Genomic DNA, 22954 nt, shown 5'->3' with positions numbered 1-22954 from the left:
ATCTTGTAAATTGTTTATACATGTGCACACACAAATCTATCTGTATATGAGCTTGTATGTCTGCACACATATGCAAGTGCAGAGATCTGTTATTCTTGAATTACTTACATTCCCAGAGAAACAGGAACAGCAGCACTAATTCTGTGCAAGGCTGATGGCACAGCCTACAAAGAAACAAAACTGTTTCCTCAAAGTACCTTCTGGGCCTCAACAGTGAAAAAAGCATGAAGTAACATTATCATTGTATTGCTATCACTGTTTTCTGGTGTAGTATTTTTTTAAGTGAGTTTTGAAAAAGATACTCATCAGGGTATTACACACTGAAATGTCTATTGAAAGGACCTTATTAACACTTCAAGGCCAAATCCTCAAGTTAGAAATTGCTAGATTGGAGACCAGCTGTGAAATTAAAATTTAAACCACTGGTATATTTATGTAATATGCTTCAATTACATCATCACATAGCATCTCTTCATGAAATCCCTATCATGAATGTCTTACAAGATACACTGGAGGAATATGCTCAGACAAGTGGCTTAATTTAGTGCTACATCTATAAAATGTTGCAAATAAGATAGCAGACTGAAAGGAAAGGGAAGAAAGTGCTTCACAGTTCTTGTACAACTCTGGGGAACTGATTCCTACCCTTCCACCCCTGTACACTTGTGTGATTTGTGGTAACTCAGACCACATTTTTCACTACTGCTCTCCTGTCTTGTTAAGGGCCCACCTTGAAACCTAGAGCTCCAGTTTGAAGAAGGAATTCATAGTACTTTCAAAACCAGCCACAGCTACAGCTGAAGTTAACAGGCATTGTACTTTGAATGCAGCGTTAAACAAACTGAAAATATTTAGCTATAAACTGCTCATATTGACTACCCAAACCCTTTTAACTTTAGTGTCATCCTTCAGTTAGTCCTCTATAAAATGGGAATAATTATTTCAAATGCAGTTTTCCCAGAAGCATTGTGGAAAATATAGATGTTGGTATTTATGGTGCTCTGCTCCAATGAATGCTGATAACACTATAAAGACAGGTTTGAAAAAAGTCTAGTAAAAAAAAAATACGCAGATCACATACTAGGTAAAGAGAAGAATACGAAATTTTGATTAGCTGCTGCTTATTGAATGAGCAGGTACACAGATATAATGCAGTACCCTGTAGAAAACGTAGTATAAAATGACTAAAAAATGCATTGTAATGCACATGCACAGTAGAGCTGAAATGTTGCACAAAGTTTTATGAGCGCAAAGATATTGCTCATGTCTGAACTCTCAGTCTGTGTGTAAGAACTCTTTTTTTCAAGTTTTCCCCTGGGAAGATAAACTAATAGCTATATTACATGAATACACGTCCAATGTCTTAATACATTTTTCATGTACAAAAGGAATTTGTTTTCTAGTCAACAGGAATAAAATTATATTAATCTCTATGTTTTATGACATGTAAAAAACTCACTGCTAGTATATCTGTTAGTATGATAAGAGTTTCCACTGAAGGCTGAAATATTGATGAGATCTTTAAACTTAATCCTCTCTTTTCCATTTAAGAAATCTACATGTGTGCATTTGAGACAAGCAATAAAATATTCTCCATCAACATTTAAAAAAAAAAAAAAAAAAAAAAAAAAAAACATTTTCCATTCTAACTCTGCTATAACAAATGGATTAATTGCTGGGTAATTTAATCAGATGGCTTACTGATAAAATTTGAGCAAAGACTTGATGTTTGTCCAGTGCTTGAAAAATTGGTATGGGTTTTTCAGCTATGAGAAGTCTGTCCAGATGGCCTTAGAATGAATGATAGTATTCAAAATGTTGTTCCCAGAGGATTGGCCAGCTGTATCTAACATGGAAATGCTTCTGTGAATTTTTAAAAAAACATTAAGTATAATGGGGAATACTGGAGAGAACATTTAAATGTAATTCATTCACAATTTAGAGTAATTGACTCAGTTGGCAGGAGTCATCCAAAATTAGGTTTTAACGGGCACAACTGCTCACACATCTATCTCATACAAACTACATCTAAAGCTAAGATGCTAACTTTTTGGAAATTGCCCTTCAGTTCGTTCTTTCTACCTAACACCTTTCTTGGCCCTTCAGAAATTTTCCACCTGCAGCAAAAGGCCTTTCTAAAGAAGTCAAACAATTATTATTTTAGTGAGAAACATTTGAGGGTACTTTAAGTCTGTTTAAACATACATAAATATAGTCAGGGCTCAACAATTGGGAACAGAAACCCAAACACCTACACTTGCAGTGAGAAGATATTTTTGGATGAGCATTTTGTAACGGGCTTGCACAAGAGCTGGAAAAATGAATCAAGTCTCATACATTAGAAGCAGCATCACTTTTATACCCCTGTGAAGCTTTTATGTTTCACATTATAATCTTCCTGGAGCTCACCCATACCCTTCATAGCAGAATTTTGTACTGCCATCTGACAAAGCTGTATTCAGTCCAAGATTATGGTCTTTCACATCTGCCAAGGGCTGAAAGTGTAGTGAGAGAGAGCTAAATCCTTGAAATTTCCCACCACAGCAAAGAAGCAAATTTAAAAGGGCCCCAAGGAAGACCCATTAGGCCTTCATCACACATCTATCAAAAAGGTGGTCATAATCTAGACTTTACAGGCTGGAATGGTACTAAAGGAGAAGCAAATAAAATAGTTCTGAGAATTTCCATCAAGACAGACAGAATCACCAAGAAGCAAAGAAAAAAAAAATGTCATTTTAGTGGACATAGCTACATTTACAAGAAGAAAAAGATTATTGAAACATGTTCGTGTAATCACATGTAGTAATCACATGTTAGTGTAATCACTTTAGGAGGAGCAACCTTTTGCTCTATATGGCAGTGAGAATGATAGGTTTATTAAATCTTGGGGAGGGAAAGAAAATGGAAAGGAAGGATTAACTGAATACTTTTTCAAGTCCTGGAAATTCTTCAGGATGTTCATAAGTGTAATGGAAAGTGAGAAAATGAAAAAAAATAGAATCATTTAAAGCTTAATTATTTCAGTGGTTTTCTTTGGAATAATAAGTAAAAGAATGATGCTTCTCTTCTTTCCCATCTCATATACATGCAGAAGTCCTCCATAAGGTACATGGTAGAGTATATGGAAAATGTCTTCAAACAAGTTTGGAACATGAGCTAAGCAGAGGTACTCGGTTTCTTAATCTCTTAACAATGACTTTATTTACTGGGTGTGTGATAGCCTGGGGTTTATGATGGCGCACTATATTGGCAAGTATTGGAGTGAAGTTTGGAAGCTAGAGTAAGCAACAAAATAACAGGAGTACAGAGACAGTCTGTCTTGTCCTCAGCTCTTATCAAAAGTTTGCCAAAGAAAGCATTGGAATATTTTTACTGTATGTGCATATACAAGGTTTTAAGACTGTGCTCTCTACAGTGGCTTTGCTCCCAGAAGCCAAGAAAATTAATTAAGAAGTCAGAGCAAATTCAAACAACTGCATAACTTTGATTAAGCTAGTGACTATTTTTTCCTAATAAAGATTCTAAAGTTTTAGAAAAGCTCAAAAGGTTCCTGAGTAAAAAATGTGGAAAACTGGAGACTAAATCAATCAGTAAGCTAGGAGTTAAAAGGATTTCAGTCCTGCCTTAAATGAAAAATCTTAGTGCAGCTTCAGCTACAATTTCTATGAAAGCCTCAGCAATACTGGTATCCAGTGCACATAGTATCCCATATGAATGTCACTGATATAGAATAATAACTGATAAATATATAGAATAATTACTGATAAAGAACTGTCATGGTAATACAAGGAACACAAACCTGCTGAACATAGAGAAGGTATGGGGTTTTTAACGTTTAAAAAGAGGCACTCATACAGCTTTGATTCTTGAATGGCTGATCTGTGAATGTCTTGGTATTTTCAGAATTAATTTGAAGATATTTCCAGCGTATCATATAGTTTATTATACGACATCAATCTGTTTACTGTAATCTGAAAGAGGTGTATCTACAGAGACAGTACAGCAAATTGAGAAATAACTGTCCTATTTATATTAATATGGTGCATACTTATGAGTATGGTTATGATATCTTTCTTCCTAAATTGGATGAAAAGATGCTGCTAAAAGAAACATTGGGAGTGGCAAAACAGTGACAAAATCACTGAGAAGATAAAGGTGAAGCTAGCCTTTGTGGATTGTCTGATTTTGCCCTCTCAAGGTCAAGCTGAGAAGACAGACACATACACTCACTCCAGGGGATCTGAAACACAAAAAGGAGAGACCCACATTTATCCCAACTAACTTCATGCAGTCAACTGAAATGTCTAAATAATACAATTTTTCCTTATGTGGGGACACACTGTGTTGTCCTCTACAGACATCTGTGTCTCTTAACTACAAAAGGAATAAAGGATGTCTGTGTTCCTGCTAAAGTAATTCAGCTAGTGGGACAACAGCTGTGCTGTGAAATTTGGGAATAAGACACAGGATAGAAAAGTGCTAGATACAAAAGAAGCATAAATTGCTGGAGTGATTGACTTCCCATGTCTCCAGAAACTGAGGCAACTGCTTTCTGAAAGCTGTGCAAACTTGAAAAGAAGGCTATGATCGCATAAAACAATCAGAAATATAGATGTAGACCTCAACTTTTTCACCATCCCATTTGTAAGGTCTCTAGATGATTTGTCTTGATGTAAAAAACCTTGGAAGAAAGAATGCTTATGAAAGTCAATGGAAAGCAGGCCCATCACACTAATGTAACTGTAAAACAAACCCAAAGGGAAGGACAGAAAGCCAAAATATTTCTGTAGAGCTTGTTTACATTGTCAAATGTATCTGCACTTAAGAGTGTTAAATGTAGAGCTAGTACAAAGCAGTGTAGCTTTGCTGCTTGTAAATGAGCTGTAACACTTTACACAGCTGATTGTCTGAGCGTCAAAAATTCTACTTATTTCTGAATATAAATGTTCTAGCTATAAGTAGCAGCAACTTTCCCATCAGCTTCTGAACCTGTTTCCTTTATAGTGGTTTGATCTCATCTTCTAAATAAACATCCTCATTAACAGGTATTAAGCAGATATGTTCAAGCAGAAGAGAGGCTCATGCACACCAGAAAAAGGATGCAGAAAACATGGCATAAATATCTGTAATTGCCAGGAAAAGGATGCAGAAAACATGGCGTAAATATCTGTAATTGCCAGTGAATTTGCTAGGAAGCAGAGATGGTTCAAAATACAATCTTACTGGCTGCTGACCTGTTACAAGAAATCCTCACAAGGAACCAAAGTGTATTTCATGTCAACACATTGAATTCTTACAATGTATTTCTCAGGTTGAGTGCAGAAGTGCTTTATTTTAGATACAGATCTGTTCTCTTTCAATTACCACTGCAGACTACAAAGCATTTTAGCAATGCCATAAGTCAATTTAGCTTGCTAAGATATCTTAATTGGCCCTTTTTTTAACTTCAGTGATGGCAGGAAAAGAAAGATGTGCTTAGCAGTCATAAGTATTTATGCCTTGGCATTATTAAAGTGTCTAGCCAGCTCTTAGATTGAATGTAGCTGCAGAAGGTTTGATGTTGACATATAATACCTGTTTTTAATGTGCTGGGGAGAACCAAGACACTTGAAACTTCCATTGACCATAATAGCAAGCCGTGTACAGAGGGCTTCACATTCTTCCATACTACAAAATAAAATGGAGGGGGAAAAAATATTAAAAGAATAATAGTGAAAGCAAAGAACATTATTTATACCTAACTTTAATTAAAGTGCAAGGAATTTGGACAGCTGCAAAAATGAGTACACAAAACCTTTGACTTTAAAGGCAACTGTTCAAATTGTAACCTTAGTCAGTACATACCAAAAGTTATTACCACTTGACAGCTATAAGAGAGCCCTAAAATGGAATGGGTTTAGTCCAGAACTAATTGGACAATTCTGGTCACAATACAAAGGTTTTATTACCACAGGCAAATAAATACCTGATAAGCAGTCTCAAAAATGCCACTGAGTGAGAGCCATGAGCTCTGTTATTCTCTGTAATACCTGTTTGTGCTCATTCTGAGCTAAAGGATAGAGGTAGAAGAATGAAATAAGCTTGTTCTGCTTGCCTCCTGCACAGTACCTACCCTTAAAAGGTAGTTAGATGTGGGAATGAAGCAAACCTTTAGTCTGATTGAAGGATAGAAGAGGATGCAAAACACTATAATCCAAACAGAATTTGGGACATGGAAATGCAGCTGAGTAGAAAAGCAGGATTCTGTTAGATGTGACTGCTTCAGATTATAAATAACAACTTGATTTCTAAAGCTTAGGGCAGATGGGCTGTCATTCTGCATATTATAATAGAATTGTGTGACCAGTTCTTCCAAGGCATCATTTTATACATAGGACATCAGTCAGGACATATCTATCATCTCAAAAAGGAGTCGAAGTTGTTTGATGTTCCTGCAATTCACTGCATGTACTCCCCAACCCTTCTGAAATAGCTAAACAAGAGTTGTTTTGTGTGCCTCAGCCATGTGTCAGTCCAATTAAAGTGCTTTTACTGAACAAGCATGGCAATTAAGTACCCTCCAAGGAACAATTTCCTTAAAATAGGACAGGGATACGGTGAGAACAAGTAAACCACTCTGAGAGAGATGGGGAGAGGGCAGGCTAACACATCTTCCCACAAGTCAGGAAAGTTAGATGAGTCTCTTTGGGGTGTGGTAACTCCTAATGGTCCCCTTGGCATAACACCCCCCAGCTGTAGCAAAATAATACAGATTTAGGCCTTTATGGACAGTTAATACAACCTCACTACTCCCCATCTCAAAACAGAAGTTAAGCATTATGTCTGTAAATTAAGTAAATAGACCTCAAACCCTAATTTTTACACAGGAAACCATCTCTATACCTCATGCAGTTATTTGCTGGTATGCATGAAGATTCACTTCAGAAGAAAAATTCCTTTATTTATACAAGTAGCCTTTGAAAGAATCTCAAATAAATCTCCAATGGCCTTCAGCAAATAATATAAATAGTATAAAATAATTTCTCTTCCTCCACCCTCACACAATGTCTTATTAATTAGAAATTATATATGTATACTACCACAGTACTTGTATTTTATTCAAGTAATTCATTTGTAGAGCTAAATAAGCAATAGTAACAATTTTATAGATTTTGTTTGTTTATAGCATATTAGTAATGAGACCACAGGCCTCTTCTGTTTAGCTGGTGTTTAACAACTAAGGGATCTTAATCTGGACTGAAAAGTCAAAGCACATTGTTTCCTTAAAATCACTCAACTTAAATCACAATGTATAATTTGTGTTCCCCCTAAATGATTGAGCTAGTAAGCACTTGGGGATCAAATACAAGTATGTGATTTTCAAGACTCATCTTCCATAAATAGAATACGATATACTTTTGAGGACATTTTTCCATCAGTAATGTAGCACAGACATCTATATAGAGAAAAATACATCTTGAGAACATCTGAAAAAAATTTAACCATATCTAGAAAATATTGAGGGAAGTTTTGCTGCATTCTTTTATTGATTTCTCTATGCTTCAAATCTCATATAGTCAAAACGGTACATTGCTATTTTGATTAATGAGTTCTGTCCTTTCTGTGCTTATTTTCATGATCTCTCATTTAAAGCCATTTTATATATAATTATATGAAATATACTAAATTCTCTAGGGAACATTTTACTATAGATGTTACAAAACAGTATTGATGTTTCTTCCATTAAACTGATATACCAATGACCATATCAGAGAATTGACAGGATATTTAATGTAAATAGACTCTTCTAAGTGAATGAGGTCACTCCTACCATTTCCAGTAGTGCATACAGAGAATAACAGAGACAATCTGCCTTTAAGATGCCATGGCACACACTTTTCATACACTGATGCAAAACAGAATCCTTAATAAAATCAGAAGAGGGTTTTTCACTCCCACGTGCTTTTGTAAGGATTTGTAGAGTAGGTGGCTGCAAAATGATAACCTGGTGTTCCAAGCAAGAGGACACAACTGTAACACTGAATAGAAAGAGCACAGAAAAGGAAGAATTCATTGCATCATTTTTTCTGTGCCTCCAGCTCCCTTGAACCACATTCTAATCCTTGAAAATAAATTATATTAAATATTTAGCATTTGTGCAAGTTCTATTTTCACAAGTGGAAAGGAATTGCTAGAAAATACCAAGACATATTCCATGTTTCACACCAGGGTAGGCATGCCTTCAGAATACACTTTTCTGCTCTCATTTGACAGCAGGTGAGGAGAGGGAACAGGAATATGCTGGCTGCTGGGATAAGGGTCTTACCTGTGGGATGTCAGCACAGCCGCACAGCCATCCTGAACTTCCTTCAGGATAGTTTTCCAAAGGTAGCGTTTAGAACAGGGATCCATTCCAGAGCTGGGCTCATCCTACAGGAAAAATGAAAATGACAATACAGCAGCATGGGAAAAACATACCACAGCTCCAGACCAACAGGAAGAATTTTTAAAACTCACAATAAAATCATATATTTTTCTCTAAAAAAGCTACATTTTAGGAGGTCACTTAACAGACACTCTCATCAGTTTTTTGCTTTAAGACATATAGTTTCATTTATACAATTATAGAAGGCAACTTTTATTAAATAAAATTTTATATATTATATGTTTATATATTATATAATAATTACTATATTTATAAACACATACACATTTTTAATTATACATATATACATATACTTTTTTTAATAGAAGAGACTTGCAGGTGGTTTTCTGCACTTTATGGGGGGGGCTGTTTCTCCCCTACGTGCACATCTGTCATGAGCACAAAAGAAGTGGACAAGTCCTGTAACTGCCAGCTGCCTGTACTGTCCATCCCATAGCCAGATGTAGAAAATATGTTTGGATTCAACATCCTCCAGCGGTTCCTTCCAGAGTCCCATGGAGAGGAACTCTCACCCATGGTGGAGAGAATCCACAGGATTAAAAACCAGTCAGTGTTGCCTAACGCAAACTGTCTGGCAAACCCATTTCCAACTCAGATTGCTTTCATGGAGAAAGAAGTGCAGCTACAAAAACTACATTTCCCTTCCTATCTAATCCTGCTGTCCTCACTAAATCAAATTAGGGATTCCAAAAGGTGGGCACTGTGAGAATGAAGAAGCACCTACTGTAGGAGAAGATCAGTTTCAAGAGCATCTAAGGAACCTGAAGGTGCACAAGTCCATGGGACCTGATGAGATGCATCCAAGGGTCCTGAGGGAACTGGCAGATGAAGAGGCTAAGCCATTGTCCATCATATTTGATAAATTGTGGCAGTCTGGTAAAGTTCCTGCTGACTGGAAAAGGGGAAACACAACCCCCAGTTTTAAAAAGAGAATAAAGACAGACCCAGGGAACTACAGGATGGTCAGTCTCACCTCTGTGCCTGGCAAGATCATGGAGCAGATTCTCCTGCAAACTGTGCTAGGGCATATGGGAAATAAGGAGGTGATTGGTGACAGCCAATATGGCTTCACTAAGGGCTAATTGTCCTTGATGAATTTGGTGGCCTATGACAAGGTTACATCATCAGTGGATAAGGGAAGAGCAACAGACGTCATCTACCTGGACTTGTGCAAAACATTTGACACTGTCTTGCACAGCATCCTTTTCTCTAAATTGGAGAGATGTGGATTTGATGGATGGATCACTCAGTAGATAAGGAATTGGCTGGATGGTCTCACTCAAAGAGTTGCAGTCAATGGCTTGATGTCCAAGTGGAGAGCAGTGACAAGTGACGTTCCTCAGGGGTCAATGTTGGGACCAGTGCTGTTTAACATCTTTGTTGGTGACATAGACAGTGGGATTGACTGCACCCTCAACAAATTTGCCAATGACACCAAGCTGTGTGGTGTGATCAATGCACTGGAGGGAAGGGATGGGCCATCCAGAGGGAGCTTGACAGACTTGAGAGCTGGGCTGTGCAAACCTCATGAAGTTCAACAAGGCCAAGTGCAAGGTCCTGTGCACGGGTCGAGCCAGTCCCAAGCACAAATACAGGCTGGGCAATGAGTGGATTGAAAACAGCCCTGCGGAGAAGGGCTTGGGAGCAGTAGCAGATGGAAAACTGAGTATGGGTCAAGAAAGTACGCTTGCAGCCCAGAAAATCAACTGTATCCTTGGCTACATCAATAGAAGTGTGATCAGCACATCAAGGGAGGAGATGTTCTCCCCTCTGCTCTTGTGACAACCCACCTGTAGTTCTCTGTCCAGCTCTGGGGCCCCAACATAAGAAGAACATGGACCTGCTCAAGAGGGTCCAGAGGAGGGCCACGAGGATGATCAAGAGGCTGAAGCACTTCCCTTGTGAGCAGGCTGAGAGAGTGGGAGCTGTTCAGCCTGGAGAAGAGAAGGCTCCAGGAAGAACTTATAGCAGCCTTCCAGTAAAGGGGGCCTACAGGAAAGATGAAGAGGGATAGCATGAATGGTAACAGTTTTAAATTGAAAGAGGGTAGACTCAGATTAGATAAGAGGAAGAAATTCTTTCCTGTGAGGGTGGTGAGACACTAGAACAAGTTTCCCAGAGAAGCTGTGGCTGCCTCCTCCCTGGCAGTGTTCAAGGCAAGGCTGGACAGGTCTTTGAGCAACCTGATCTAGTGGAAGGTGTCCCTGCCCATGGCAGGGGGGCTGGAACTAGATAAGGTCCCTTCCAACCCAAACCATTCTATGATTCCATGAAATTTTGTCCTCATTGACACTTGGAAACAGATGGAATGATATCTTATTGTCAAAAGCCAGTCTCTTTCAGTACAAAACTAGGGAGAAGGAAAATTCCAGTTGCTTTTTATACTGTCAAATTTCATAAGTTGTGTCATAACATGTTAGGGTGGCGTGGCCTTGGCCTATGTATTTGCAGCAAAGAATCCCAGCTAAAACCTAGAAGAAAGGTTCTCAAGAAACAAAGCAAACAAAACATCCAGCCTCATGCTGATTTTTGTGCTTAGGTCTCAATGGCAGAAGCAAAAAAGAATTCAGTTCAGACTCCTATTATCTGTGGATAGCTAACAAAAAACCCCAATAAAAAGCAATAAAAGTAAAGCAACCTACACTATTACTTAAATTAGTAGTTTTGATGCTGGATGTAATCTAGGAGAATATTCAGTGGTTTACCCTGGTGTCTTTGCTTTCAGACCAAAAAAAAAAAAAAAAACTTTTAAAATACTGCACAACTCCTTTAAAATCTGCTGGCTTTCTAAAGTCAGCCAAATGTTTTAAAGCATTTGACATGTTTAGATGTTTTTCTTTCCTCTTGTCATTACATATGCAATAGTCTGTGCCCTGCAGCAAGAAGTAGGTTAAAATGGATACTTGCAGTAGCATGCTGTCATAAAGACATTAAAAAACAGTTGGAGCATTTTCTAAGATCAGGAAAAAGCACTGATTTAAGATTATCTCCTCCTTTTACTAACTGAACCAGGGTCAGTTTAAGCATAAAATGTAAATAAAATAATTCTGCTCAGATGTGAGGCAATGATAGGAAGTTTAGAAGCAGTAAAATGTGTCTGCTCTTCTGAATCATGAACCCCAGGAGAACACCAGTTTTATCTGGGCCTGCTTAGCCTGTAGTGTATTACTGGGAACACTGGTTTTCCCCCCAACTCTGGGAAGCAAAGTCCCTCTCTCTGACAGTTTATTCCACTGTTGAACTGGTTTAGCTCTTCCCAGCCAAGGCTTGAGAAAGGGGTGTTCAATCTTCCCTAGTGAAACAATAGGCAATGATAAGAAAGAACAGTGGTGTCATAATGATGAAGTTCGCAAAGCTTTGTAATTTCCTGATCTTCAATACAAAAGGCAATGTTTAAACTGGAAAGGCCAGTTTCAGGCCTAAATAAGCAGTAGGATGGAAGACATCGAAAGAACATGTGGTAAGTATAATTCCAATTAACATCATTCAGTAGCATTAGTTGGATGGTGTGCTTTGTGAACCCAACAAAAATATAAGAACTAGCCAGATTAATGAAGCATGACATAGTAAGGAATATGAATATCCTGGAAAAGATGGGTCAAAATAGGCAAAATATTACATTTACTCACCAGTAAAAGTATCTGGGGTTTACCAACTAAAGCCACAGCAGTAGAGAGCTTCCTCTTTGTGCCAGCACTGTACGTTCTCACCAGTTTGTCAGCATGGGCATTGAGGTGTAACCGGTTAACAAGGTCCTCTGCAACCTGTGGTTTAGAAATTTGAAGGCCAGAAAAGATGAGACAAATAGTGTTTGTACTTAAACTGAAAGAACATTCTGTTCATACATATTAAGAAAATGTACATGTAATTTCCTTATTTACTCCCAATTGTTGCATATTATTACTTTTGAATCTTTGACACACACAAAAAATGCTCCAAGACCCCTTAGTTCTTCACAGAGGATAAGGATTTTCTTATATAGAAAATTTGGCTTTGTCATTGCTTGTAAAAGTCATTTGCATTCATCTTGTGTTGATGGGTTAATGATCTAAAGTGTTCCTCATTTCACCTGTTCTCTGGTATTTATTTGATCAAACATCTTAATGACTGAAAATTCAGGAGATAAAATTCTACATCAGCCACAAAAACATGGAAATGTCAGAAAAGCAAGTCACAGTCTGAAGATTTAGATTTTCTTAAAGAGAAAAGGTAACTTAGGGTTAAATTAATATACCTTTCTAATAACTGAGAGGGGTAAGTTGACCCTAGCTGGTTTGCTTGTAATTGCTTAAATAAGTATGTGTGATCTGAGTAATCTGGGCATGCACATGAGCACAGGTGGAGAATGTTCATGCTGTCCTCTATGGCCTTTCTTCTTTACCTGTCAGAGACAGTCCTAATGTACAAGGCTCCCTCAAATACTGGTGCTAGACAATTAATTGTAGCAAGAGCCTCGTTCCACCTATATCAACTATCACTGCTGGACCAACCAGGGACACCTCATGCAAAACCATGAAGGACACAGCAGTGACTTGTCTACTCACCACTGGCAGATGCACCCTGCAAAGCAGAGGTGTTTAGTGGCATGCTGCTGGGTGGTTGCATCATCGAAGGGTGATCAAATTAGTAATAGAGCCAGTATGTTTTCAACCTGGATGTACTACAGCTGGGTGATTCTTGTAAAACAATTAGTTGCATAGGGCTCTATTGCCTGAGATTAACTGCCAAAGCAACCCCAGCAGTATGGTGTATTCTATTTGCTCTGTCTTCAGCAAAAAACAAGAAGTACTGGAAGGATGAGTCTATCAGATGGACAGTCTCCAATTAATTCAGAAAATCCAATAGAAAAAATAAATATAAATAAACAATATTGTGAATTAATATTAACTATCCAATTCAAATAAACTGCCATAAGCATAATCATATCTTTTTATGAAACAGTTTTATGCAACCTCCTTTGGAAATGATCAAGATATTATAACCCTTATAGCAAGATTCTTCAGTACTACATATAAAAATAAGACACACCTCTGAGAGCAAGTTCTCTGTAAGCAGGAACAATGCTGCAGTGGTGAGGATCTGCAGTATTCTAGTGTGAATCCTGGCACTGGCATTAATAGTCACTTGTGTTCAATGTACTTTAATGTATAATCTGATAGCAATGCATGTTCTCAGGCTAAAGCTAGTTTTCATAAATATTGCTCTGCCCGCAATAAATGCAGAGAAATAAAAAAAAACAAACAAACAACCAAAAAAAAAACCAAAAAAAACCACCCAAACAACAATCAACCAACCAAAACGAATAAACCAACATTAATCAACAACCATTAAACCACCGAGGTAATTTTATACAGAAAAGTTCAAATCTGCTATTTGAGCGTTAGTTCAGAGTGTTTTCATTAGACACTACTGCTGTGTATCAGTAGCATTGCTGCAAATTCTGTGGATTTAGAAATGGTCAAGCATCTAAGGTATATTCTAAGACATAACAGCTAAGCTTTTTTGGTTTGGTGTTTTTTTGTTTTGGTTTGGTTTGGTTTTTTGGTTTTTTGTGTTTTTTTTCTTCTTTGAAACACAGGTCTCATTATACACCAAAACAGCCTATCAAGGTAACACCTGTAAAGCACATTGTAGACAGCTTATCCACTCTACTAAACTGACTCAATTTGACTACCATTGGGAATGCATGCATGTTAGTGACAATGGGATTATCCTCCTACAAATCCACCAATAATGTACAGAGAATTGCACAGAAAAGCTCATAAAAAATTGACTAGAAAGTGAAAAAATGTATGATCTCTTCTTTAAACCAAAATTAACATATATTGCAAACTGCAACAGGCTTCAAGAGTTGTTAAACAATAAGGAAAAGAGGACTACATATCACAGCTGAAATGTAGTAAAAACTTATCTTTTAGCTATGTCAAGAACCACTATTTCTAAGACTGCTTTGAAGTGTTACCAAAACTCTTAGCCCAAGTTAGCAAAATGCCATCCTTTGAAAGAGACAATGAACACTGCACAAGGAAGAATTTAGAAAGCCAAGGAATAGTGCCAGAAAGAAGAAAAAAACATTCAAGCAAGCCAAGTCTTCCTACAATCTGTAGCCCCCAAGGAGACTCAATGATGTATGAGGTGTGAACATAATGCTCTTTGCAGGGAGCAACATTAAAACGAATCAACTTTTCAAGATTTATGATTCTACATGTAGAATCCTCCCAACTATCTGGTATGTACTCAAGCATTCAGTGCACAGACACTCATGACTATGCCATCTCCTGTTTTGTACAAGGAGCGAAAGCCTGGCAAGTCCTCTGCTATGGGAATTTTGCAAGACAAAGTTTACTTAAGGTAGAAAGAGAGAGGTGGGTATCATTTCATAGTACCCACTTTGCTGCTGCTTTGAATGTGTAGAGTTTCTAGGATAAACTTTGCAGATCATTGCAATGCACACGACAATCTGGCTTGATATCCAGGTACACATATTTCAAGCAAAATGTATCAAATTATAGAACGTATTTGAAGCCAAATAACTTCAGCAACAGGCAGAAGGATTAGGCAGTTTTCTTACTCCTAATGATTTCCCAGCTGCACCTAAAAATCTGTTCCTGCTATCCTCCTCAACCCTTACATGTCAAAGAAGCACTGCAGAGCATGCTTCAGCAACTATAAGAATACAGAGCTCACTCTTCTTTCAAGAGATGACCCCAGATCTTTTCCTCTTTTTTTTTTTAATGTGTATGATAAGATTTCTGGTAATAAGAGTCTCAGCTTCATCAATATGACCTAAACAACAACAAAACAATCATTTGAAAGAAATTAGATATATTATGTATTCGGTATATTGTGGAAGAGCTTGCCCATCTCCATTGTAACTTCATTTATCTGTATAACCAATGGTATCCTGTGGTTTGTATCATAGTACACTAAGAAGTAAAAATGAAAATCCCCCTTAAACTACTTTAAATGAAATTCAGAATAGAATATGTGACAAATCTTCAAACAGATACACACAATTATGTAAGAGATTTACAATTCTAATGGTTTCCTTCCTTCAGTGAATGTGAGATATATACACAAGCACCTTATCTCCCTCCTTGTCATATTCATCATGATGTTCTATTTCTGGTTTCAATTACTTTCAGCAGAGAAGGGTGAGGAGATACATCAATTTATTTATCAAGTTGGTAACATTGAGGCCAAATTAAAAGACACAGAGTTATATGCAAATGTATACATTGTGAGTGCACTTGAAAACCATAAAGATATGTCACATCTAGTCATGGCTGTAATAATGTATTTAAACTCTTTCCTTGCCCCCTCTCCCCCCAAATCCAGATTATGACAGACTTTACATCTATCAGCTAACAATTTCCCTATTTTCCGATATACCTTAAAATTATTTACTTTTCCCTCATCAATTATAACATCTTCAGTAAACATTTTCTTTTTTCAAAATGAATAGTTTGCATAGCTTTGGAATAAGCATTGGAACGAGCCCTTCAATCTGTAAAATCTAAACCAAATCCCCCAATACTCTGCGCGCTTCCTAAAGATTATATTCATTCCAGAAGAGGCAGTAAGGTAACTTGAATCTTTGCACACTTATTAATATTTGTGGGAGTAAAGGTAGGCATGGTGTCCTCTATCCACCAGGGAACCAAGAGGAACATCCACCTCACTGAAAAGCAGGAAGTGATGCTAATTATGTAACTACTGATGCTAATGAATTTCCACTCTCTTTTGAAAATTACCATTAATATTCAAGTAAAAAATTAAGTAGTACTGAGAGAGTTTTCAGTTACTGTGTCTTCCAGAAAAACTTGGAGTCGGTGAAGACTCAATCTATTAGATTAGAAATGTGATAGCATGTCTAATCTGACTTGAAAGGCTGTATGCACCAGTGTATTAATTTTGCACCATTTCTGACAAAATAAATACAATGTATAACTTCCTGGTATTTTATTTTGAACAAACCCTCATAAAGCACACCTGAACTAAGATTGAAAATGTGTATCATACCTAGTACAAATGATAATAGGCATGGGTTGAATTCTAGAGTCACCTGAAAAATAATTATACACTTCCAAAACAGTTGTTCAAAGTGTCGGGCTCTGAGTAAGTGAACGCAGTGTAGGTTGAAGATCCTACATAACAGTCATTCATCAATTCCACATCAAACAGAATTCATTCTGCTTCAGAGTAAACCCAGGATTGTAAGATTTCTTACATTAGGGAATCGTATACTCATGCTCAAACTTCCAGGGGAAAATAGTTATTTATCTCAGAATCTTATAAAACTGTACACACTAATTCTCTTTAGGGTCCAAAAATAAGCAAGCATGCAAAGAATTAATGAATTAATAAACTCCTATTTTCAGCAGCTATAGAATATAACATGTAAGGAAGTCAGTGAGATTGCAGAGTCAGTGCAAAAAACCTTCCTGGAGAATTAACGTAAAGAGAAGTCATACTGACATTCAAAGAAGTCACCTCTAAAGGCCTGATGAAGCTTGCTTTGAGATTTGCAACACAAGCTTTAATGCAAATGAGAGATGTCATTTAATATTACTCTTTTATACTTTTTAACAAGCTGTATGATGTCTTTTGGAACAAATTGATACGTAATCTTGATTTATTAAAGAAATAAAAATAAGACTTAAAAATACTATGTTGTGAGTATCTTTCTAAACAGCCCAAAAGCTCTACTCTAATTTTTCCAGTTTTGCGGCAAAAAGAACCTTTCAGAGTAGAATTGGAAAGTAAAGTAAAATTTCACATTACATGAAGCCTAACACTGATAGCAAATGACCCATTTTTCTCCTCCTTTCCCATTCAGTTAATTACTGTTTTGGAACATTAAGTGCACTCAACTTTATGTCAGGCACTTAACTCCCGCTGCTGATAAATCTGTGTAGCAGAGGATTTGATCCTTGAAGTTAGTGTTTCAATAGATAACTTTAGCAAGCAACACATCCCGTAAATCACCTGCCTGCTTGCCAATTTGTTAAGAAAAAAAGTGAATGTATGTTCTTTTCCACATCAAAACTATGTACTCTCTAGAAGATATGTGTTGTGTGCATGTTAGCATAAACACTTGCTGATAGACACACAGAGACAGGCTCGGAGCGCCGTATTATAGGCAGAAGAGAATGAGAAAATAACAGCTTAAATTTCTATACAGCTGGTATTCTAAAACATTCCCAGGCCTTATTTTCTTTATACGCAACTAAAATGCACGCTTTCTCCAAACACCAGCCATTTCTGAGTTGAAACACAGCAGCTGTTCAACACTTGACAGCAGTGTCACACAGTCGGAAGGGCCTGCTGACAAAAGCATTTGTTGAGATAGCTGCATTTCAGTTTTTGATGAACGTAATGCAGAGTAGCTAAATATTATTTGCAGGAGCCCTTTGATGCCTTGATCACAAGCATATGGCAAAGTCTGCTCTGCAGTCTATGCAGACAAAAAAATAAGGCAACTGAAAGGAAGAAAGGTCTCTATATCACAAATGTGCAACTACGGCTCAGAAAGCTGCCTATAAAGAAGAGTCTAAGCCTACACCTAGATCACGTAAGGTCCAGGATAATCAGAAGATTAACATTAATCTTCTCCCCATGCACCACAGTAACATAACCCATCTCTAAATAATGCAGAATTGATTTGTACCCACTTGAAGCAGGACCCATATGTGAATCACCACACCATTTGAGGAACTGTTTCCCAGATGGTTTTGAGAACTATTGTTGCAGTAGCTGTCTACTAATTGCCCAGAGAATAACTGGTTCTGAACATAAAGTGGAAGCTCTTAGGCACACCAATTATTCATAAATACTTCTGCACTTGCAATGGGTTTTATGAATGCCAGATATATCAGAGTGAACACTAGTCTCACATTAGCTACAGAGAAAGTATAGGAAGCCAGGTCACCCCTGTGGCTCTTCACCCAATACAGACAGGAGACAACATTTGCTGTAGTGTTCATTTACATATGCACATGCAGAGAGACCCTGCAGGCACAGCATAGAAAGCTGTTGGTATTGTCCTGCTCACTGCGATCTGGAAAACTTCCCAGGCACCTGAGAAAAGCTCAATGACCCATGGGACAGTTTACTTATGAAATCTAGGACCACAAACAACCGCAGATCTCTCTCCATTCTCAAGCTTCCCCATAGCTCCTGATCCAGCACCTCATCCTCCAAAACAACTGCTGCTGGGAGGCCAAATGACCTGAAGTAGTCACAAATCATGCAATGATGGCAGGATTGTTCATGTACACAGGCAGACACACTCCCCTCTACTACCTGCTGTTGGCAGAGTTTGTGCAGAGTATAAGATTAAAGCATTAACAGTCTATTGTAATGCATGGATCAGCTCACACTTCTTAAAGCTACTGTCTCCAGTTGTCTGCAGTTGAGATATTACCAAAAAGAAGGTGTCTGCCAGTGCCACCTGAAGAGGTTTTCCTCACACCTGCAAGTACTAAAATAAAAAAAAAAATAGCTCAGAGTCTTCACTCCAGAAATCAGAAAGGTAGCACAATGCTAAAAGCCCTACTCAGCTCTCATGGAAAGACTTCCCCTCTTGGCAAATTCAAGTCAGTTGTAAAAGTAGCACTTCCAACGAGGTGAGGCGATTATTTTAACTGTGGGGAAGTCCTTCTTAGCCTACATCCTAGGCTCATTCCTACTCCATTTCTATCTCACAGGATCACCATCCCCCTGGGTTTATGTGCTTCAGCCTATTTACAAATGGGGAGTGTGTGCTAACTCTGTGCTCTGGAGTGAGGTTGCTGAGAGTAAACATGTGAATTAAGCGAGTGCCATGAAATTTAATTATAACTATGTACTCATATCATCCAGATGCTTCTGAAATTTCCATTTTTCTTAGGGTGCCTTAAGAACTGCTTGATTTAGACATACACATTACAAGAATATATTGTCTTTCCTTGTGAAAATGATAGGACAGAAAAGCTTAAAATGCTCTAAACATGGTTTTTAAGAGTGCTGCTGCATAATTAAACAATCTAACTCTGATTCCTGTTTTAAATTACACTTAGGACTAAAAGTATTCAATAACATATATAAGGTGTATGGATATTTAACAGCATCCTTTTGAATGACTACAAAGCTCTAGAGGAGATGCCAGAATCTGTTGCCACCTTTGTGTCTATTACGTGCCATAATAGACTCTAGTTATGATAGGCTTTTAGTCCAACTGTTAGTGAGGAGCTGTCAGTTCATGGAGAAAACAGGTTAATTATAGTTGAAGGATTTAGTGTAATAACAATTATCCCTTAATATATTCCCTTTAGATCAAGGGAAACATATTCAAGTCTTCAGTACTCTGCTAGTACTCAGAAGCAAAAACTACCACCAATGAATTATGAAGAGCAAACAACTAAATAAAAACAAAACAAACAAAAAAAGATTATTTCTAAACAGCCTGCAAGAAATATACTGTTAAAATAGTCAGTTAAAAGTCCAGCCAGGCAGGATACTGCCCAAAAGAAGGGACAAAGGCTTGTAAGAATCATTAATTTTCCCCAGTCTCTCATCCATAAACATGCAAATGATTAGCTTAAGACAAGAAAAATTCAAAATATTGCCTGTCCTGATATCACTGGGGAACAATGGTATTTATTTCTGAATACTCAATGTTCTATTGAAGGAGTCATACCTTTTTCTCTAATACTACCTAGATGCTGGAGAAAAAAAGATGCTAAGTACCAGAAGGAGTCCCTCTCATGACTTCGGGTCCTTGGGAAAAATGCTTAAGGGGTTAGGGGCACAAATTGGGTTGTCCTCCATCCCTTTGGTTGGGGGGGATGGATGAGGAAGATAACAGGAGAATTCAGCAGATGAATGGGTGGCTCCAAGACTGGTGTTACCATCAGGGCTTTGGATTCTTCAGTCATGGGTTGGTATACAGGGCACCTGAACTTTTGACATTAGACGGAATGCACCTGTCCCGGAGAGGGAAGGGGATAGTGGGGCAGGAGTTAGCTGGGCTCGTAGACAGAGCTTTAAACTAGATTTGAAGGGGGAAGGGGGCAAAACATCGGCCCATCTGAAGTGCATGTATACCAATGCACACAGCATGGGTAACAAACAGGAGAGCTTGTAGCCATGATGAAACAGGAAAAGTACGATGTAGTGGCTATTACAGAAACATGGTGGGATGTCTCCCATGACTGGAGTGTGCCAATTGATGGTTACAAGCTCTTTAGGAGCGACAGACAGGAAAGGAGAGGTGGTGGGGTGCTCTGTATGTAAAGGACTGTTATGATTGCTTTGAGCACAGGTGTAGTGAAGACAGGGTGAAGTGTCTTTGCATTAGAATCAGGGTGAAGGCCAACAGGGCAGATGTTGTAGTAGTTGAGTCTACTACAGGCCACCCAGCCAGGACAGAGAGATGGACGAGATATTTTATAGGTATTTAGCTGAAATCTCATGATTGCTTGCCCTCGTTCTTGTGGGCGACTTTAACTTCCCAGACATCTGCTGGAAATACAACATGGCAGAATGAGACCAGTACTGGAGATTCCTAGAATGTGTGGGAGACAACTTCCTGATGCAGCTGGTGAGTGAACCGACCAGAGAAGGTGCCCTGCTGGATCTCCTCTTTGTGAAAAGGGCTGGTGGATGATGTGGAGGTTGGAGGATGACTAGGGCACAGCAATCATGAAATAATAGAGTTCTCTATTCTTAGAGAGATCAGGAGAGAGCTAAGCAGCACTGACATCCTGGACTTCAGAAGGGCTGACTTTGTCTTGTTTGGGCACCTGCTTGAAAGGATCCCCTGGGAGACTCTCCTGAAGGGTATAGGGTCCGAGGAAGGCTGGGCGCTCTTTAAGAAGGAATTGTTAATGGCTCAGGAGCAGGCGGTCCCCAGGTGCTCTAAGAGAAGCCGACGCCAGAGAAGACCACCCTGGCTGAACAGGGAGCTTTGGCTGCAACTCAGGGAGAAAAGGAGAGTTTACAGCCTTTGGAAGAAGGGGCTAGCCACACACAGTGATCACAAAGAGGCTGTGAGGCTGTGCAGGGTGGAAATCAGGAGGGCTAAAGCCCAACTGGAAAGTAATTTGGCCTCTGCAATCAAGGATAACAAGAAAAGTTTCTATGTCAGTAGCAAAAGAAAGTCCAGGGAGAGTCTCCATCCCCTGCTAGATGCAGGAGGAAATTTGGTAACAAGTGATGAGGAGAAGGCTGAGGTGCTTAATGCCTTTTTTGCCTCAGTCTTTAATAACAAGGTTAGTTGTACTGATGAAATCCAACCTCCTCAGCCAGAATACAGAGACTGGGAGAATGACCCCTCGCAATCCAGGAGACAGTCAGTGACCTGCTGCATCAGACAGACATATGCAAGTCTATGGGACCGGATGGGATACACCCGAGGGTGCTGAAGGAGCTGGCTGGGGTGCTCGCCAAGACGCTTTCCATCATTTATGAGCAGTCCTGGCTGACCAGGGAGGTCCCGACAGATTGGAAATTGGCCAGTGTGACGCCCGTCTATAAGAAGGGTTGGAAGGATGATCCAGGAAATTACAAACCTGTCAGCTTGACTTCGGTGCCCAGGAAGCTGATGGAGCAGCTCATCCTAAACACCATCATGCAACACATGAGGGACAACCAGATGCTCAGGCCCAGTCAGCACGGTCCTACCTGATAGACCTGATCTCCTTCTATGACAGACTGACCTACTTACTGGATGAGGGAAAGGCTGTGGATGTTGTGTATCTTGATTTTAGCAAGGCTTTTGACACCGTTTCCCACAGCATTCTCCTGGCAAAAATGACTGCTCGAGGTTTGGACAATCGCACACTTCGCTGGGTAAAAAATTGGCTGGACGACCGGGCCCAAAGAGTTGTGGTGAATGGAGCTAAATTCAGTTGGCGGCCGGTCACAAGTGGTGTCCCCCAGGGCTCGGTTTTGGGGCCACTCCTGTTTAACATCTTTAATGATGATCTAGACGAGGGGATCGAGGGCACCCTCAGTCAGTTTGCAGATGACACCAGGTTGGGTGGGAGTGTTGATCTGCTCGAGGGCAGGGAGGCTCTGCAGAGAGACCTGGACAGGCTGGAGCCATGGGCTGAGGCCAACTGGAGGAGTTTCCATAAGGCCAAATGCCGGGGGCTGCCCTTGGGCCACAACAACCCCCAGCAGCGCTACAGGCTTGGGGAGGAGTGGCTGGAGAGCTGCCAGTCAGAGAGGGACCTGGGGGTGTTGATTGACAGCCGGCTGAACAGGAGCCAGCAGTGTGCCCAGGTGGCCAAGGCGGCCAATGGCATCCTGGCTTGTGTCAGCAATAGCGTGGCCAGCAGGGACAGGGAAGGGATCTGACCCCTGTACTCGGCACTGGTGAGGCTGCCCCTCGATTCCTGTGTTCAATTTTGGGCCCCTCACTACAAAAAGGACATGGAATGACTCGAGCGTGTCCAGAGAAAAGCAACAAAGCTGGTGCAGGGTCTGTAGCACAGGTCATACGGGGAGCGGCTGAGGGAACTGGGGGTGTTTAGTCTGGAGAAG

General features: G+C 39.2%; 1 protein-coding gene across 2 annotated transcripts in view; it reads right to left on the bottom strand.

Annotated features, from left to right (window-relative positions):
* ABCA13 (ATP binding cassette subfamily A member 13) overlaps positions 1-22954 on the bottom strand; it is a 202381-nt gene that overhangs the window by 9827 nt on the left and 169600 nt on the right. For both annotated transcript variants that reach the window (XM_026843090.1, XM_026843091.1), the window contains exons 56-58: positions 12055-12189; positions 8306-8409; positions 5575-5667 (exon numbers count right to left, since the gene is read on the bottom strand). In XM_026843090.1, coding sequence (XP_026698891.1) covers positions 5575-5667; positions 8306-8409; positions 12055-12189 — 332 coding nt within the window. The remainder of the gene's footprint in view (positions 1-5574; positions 5668-8305; positions 8410-12054; positions 12190-22954) is intronic.

Source organism: Athene cunicularia, assembly GCF_003259725.1.
Source record: "Athene cunicularia isolate RWA chromosome 2 unlocalized genomic scaffold, athCun1 chr2_part1, whole genome shotgun sequence".
Classification (NCBI taxonomy): domain Eukaryota; kingdom Metazoa; phylum Chordata; class Aves; order Strigiformes; family Strigidae; genus Athene; species Athene cunicularia.
The sequence above is the reverse complement of the archived record's forward strand: the minus strand, read 5'-3'. Positions and strand labels throughout refer to the sequence as shown.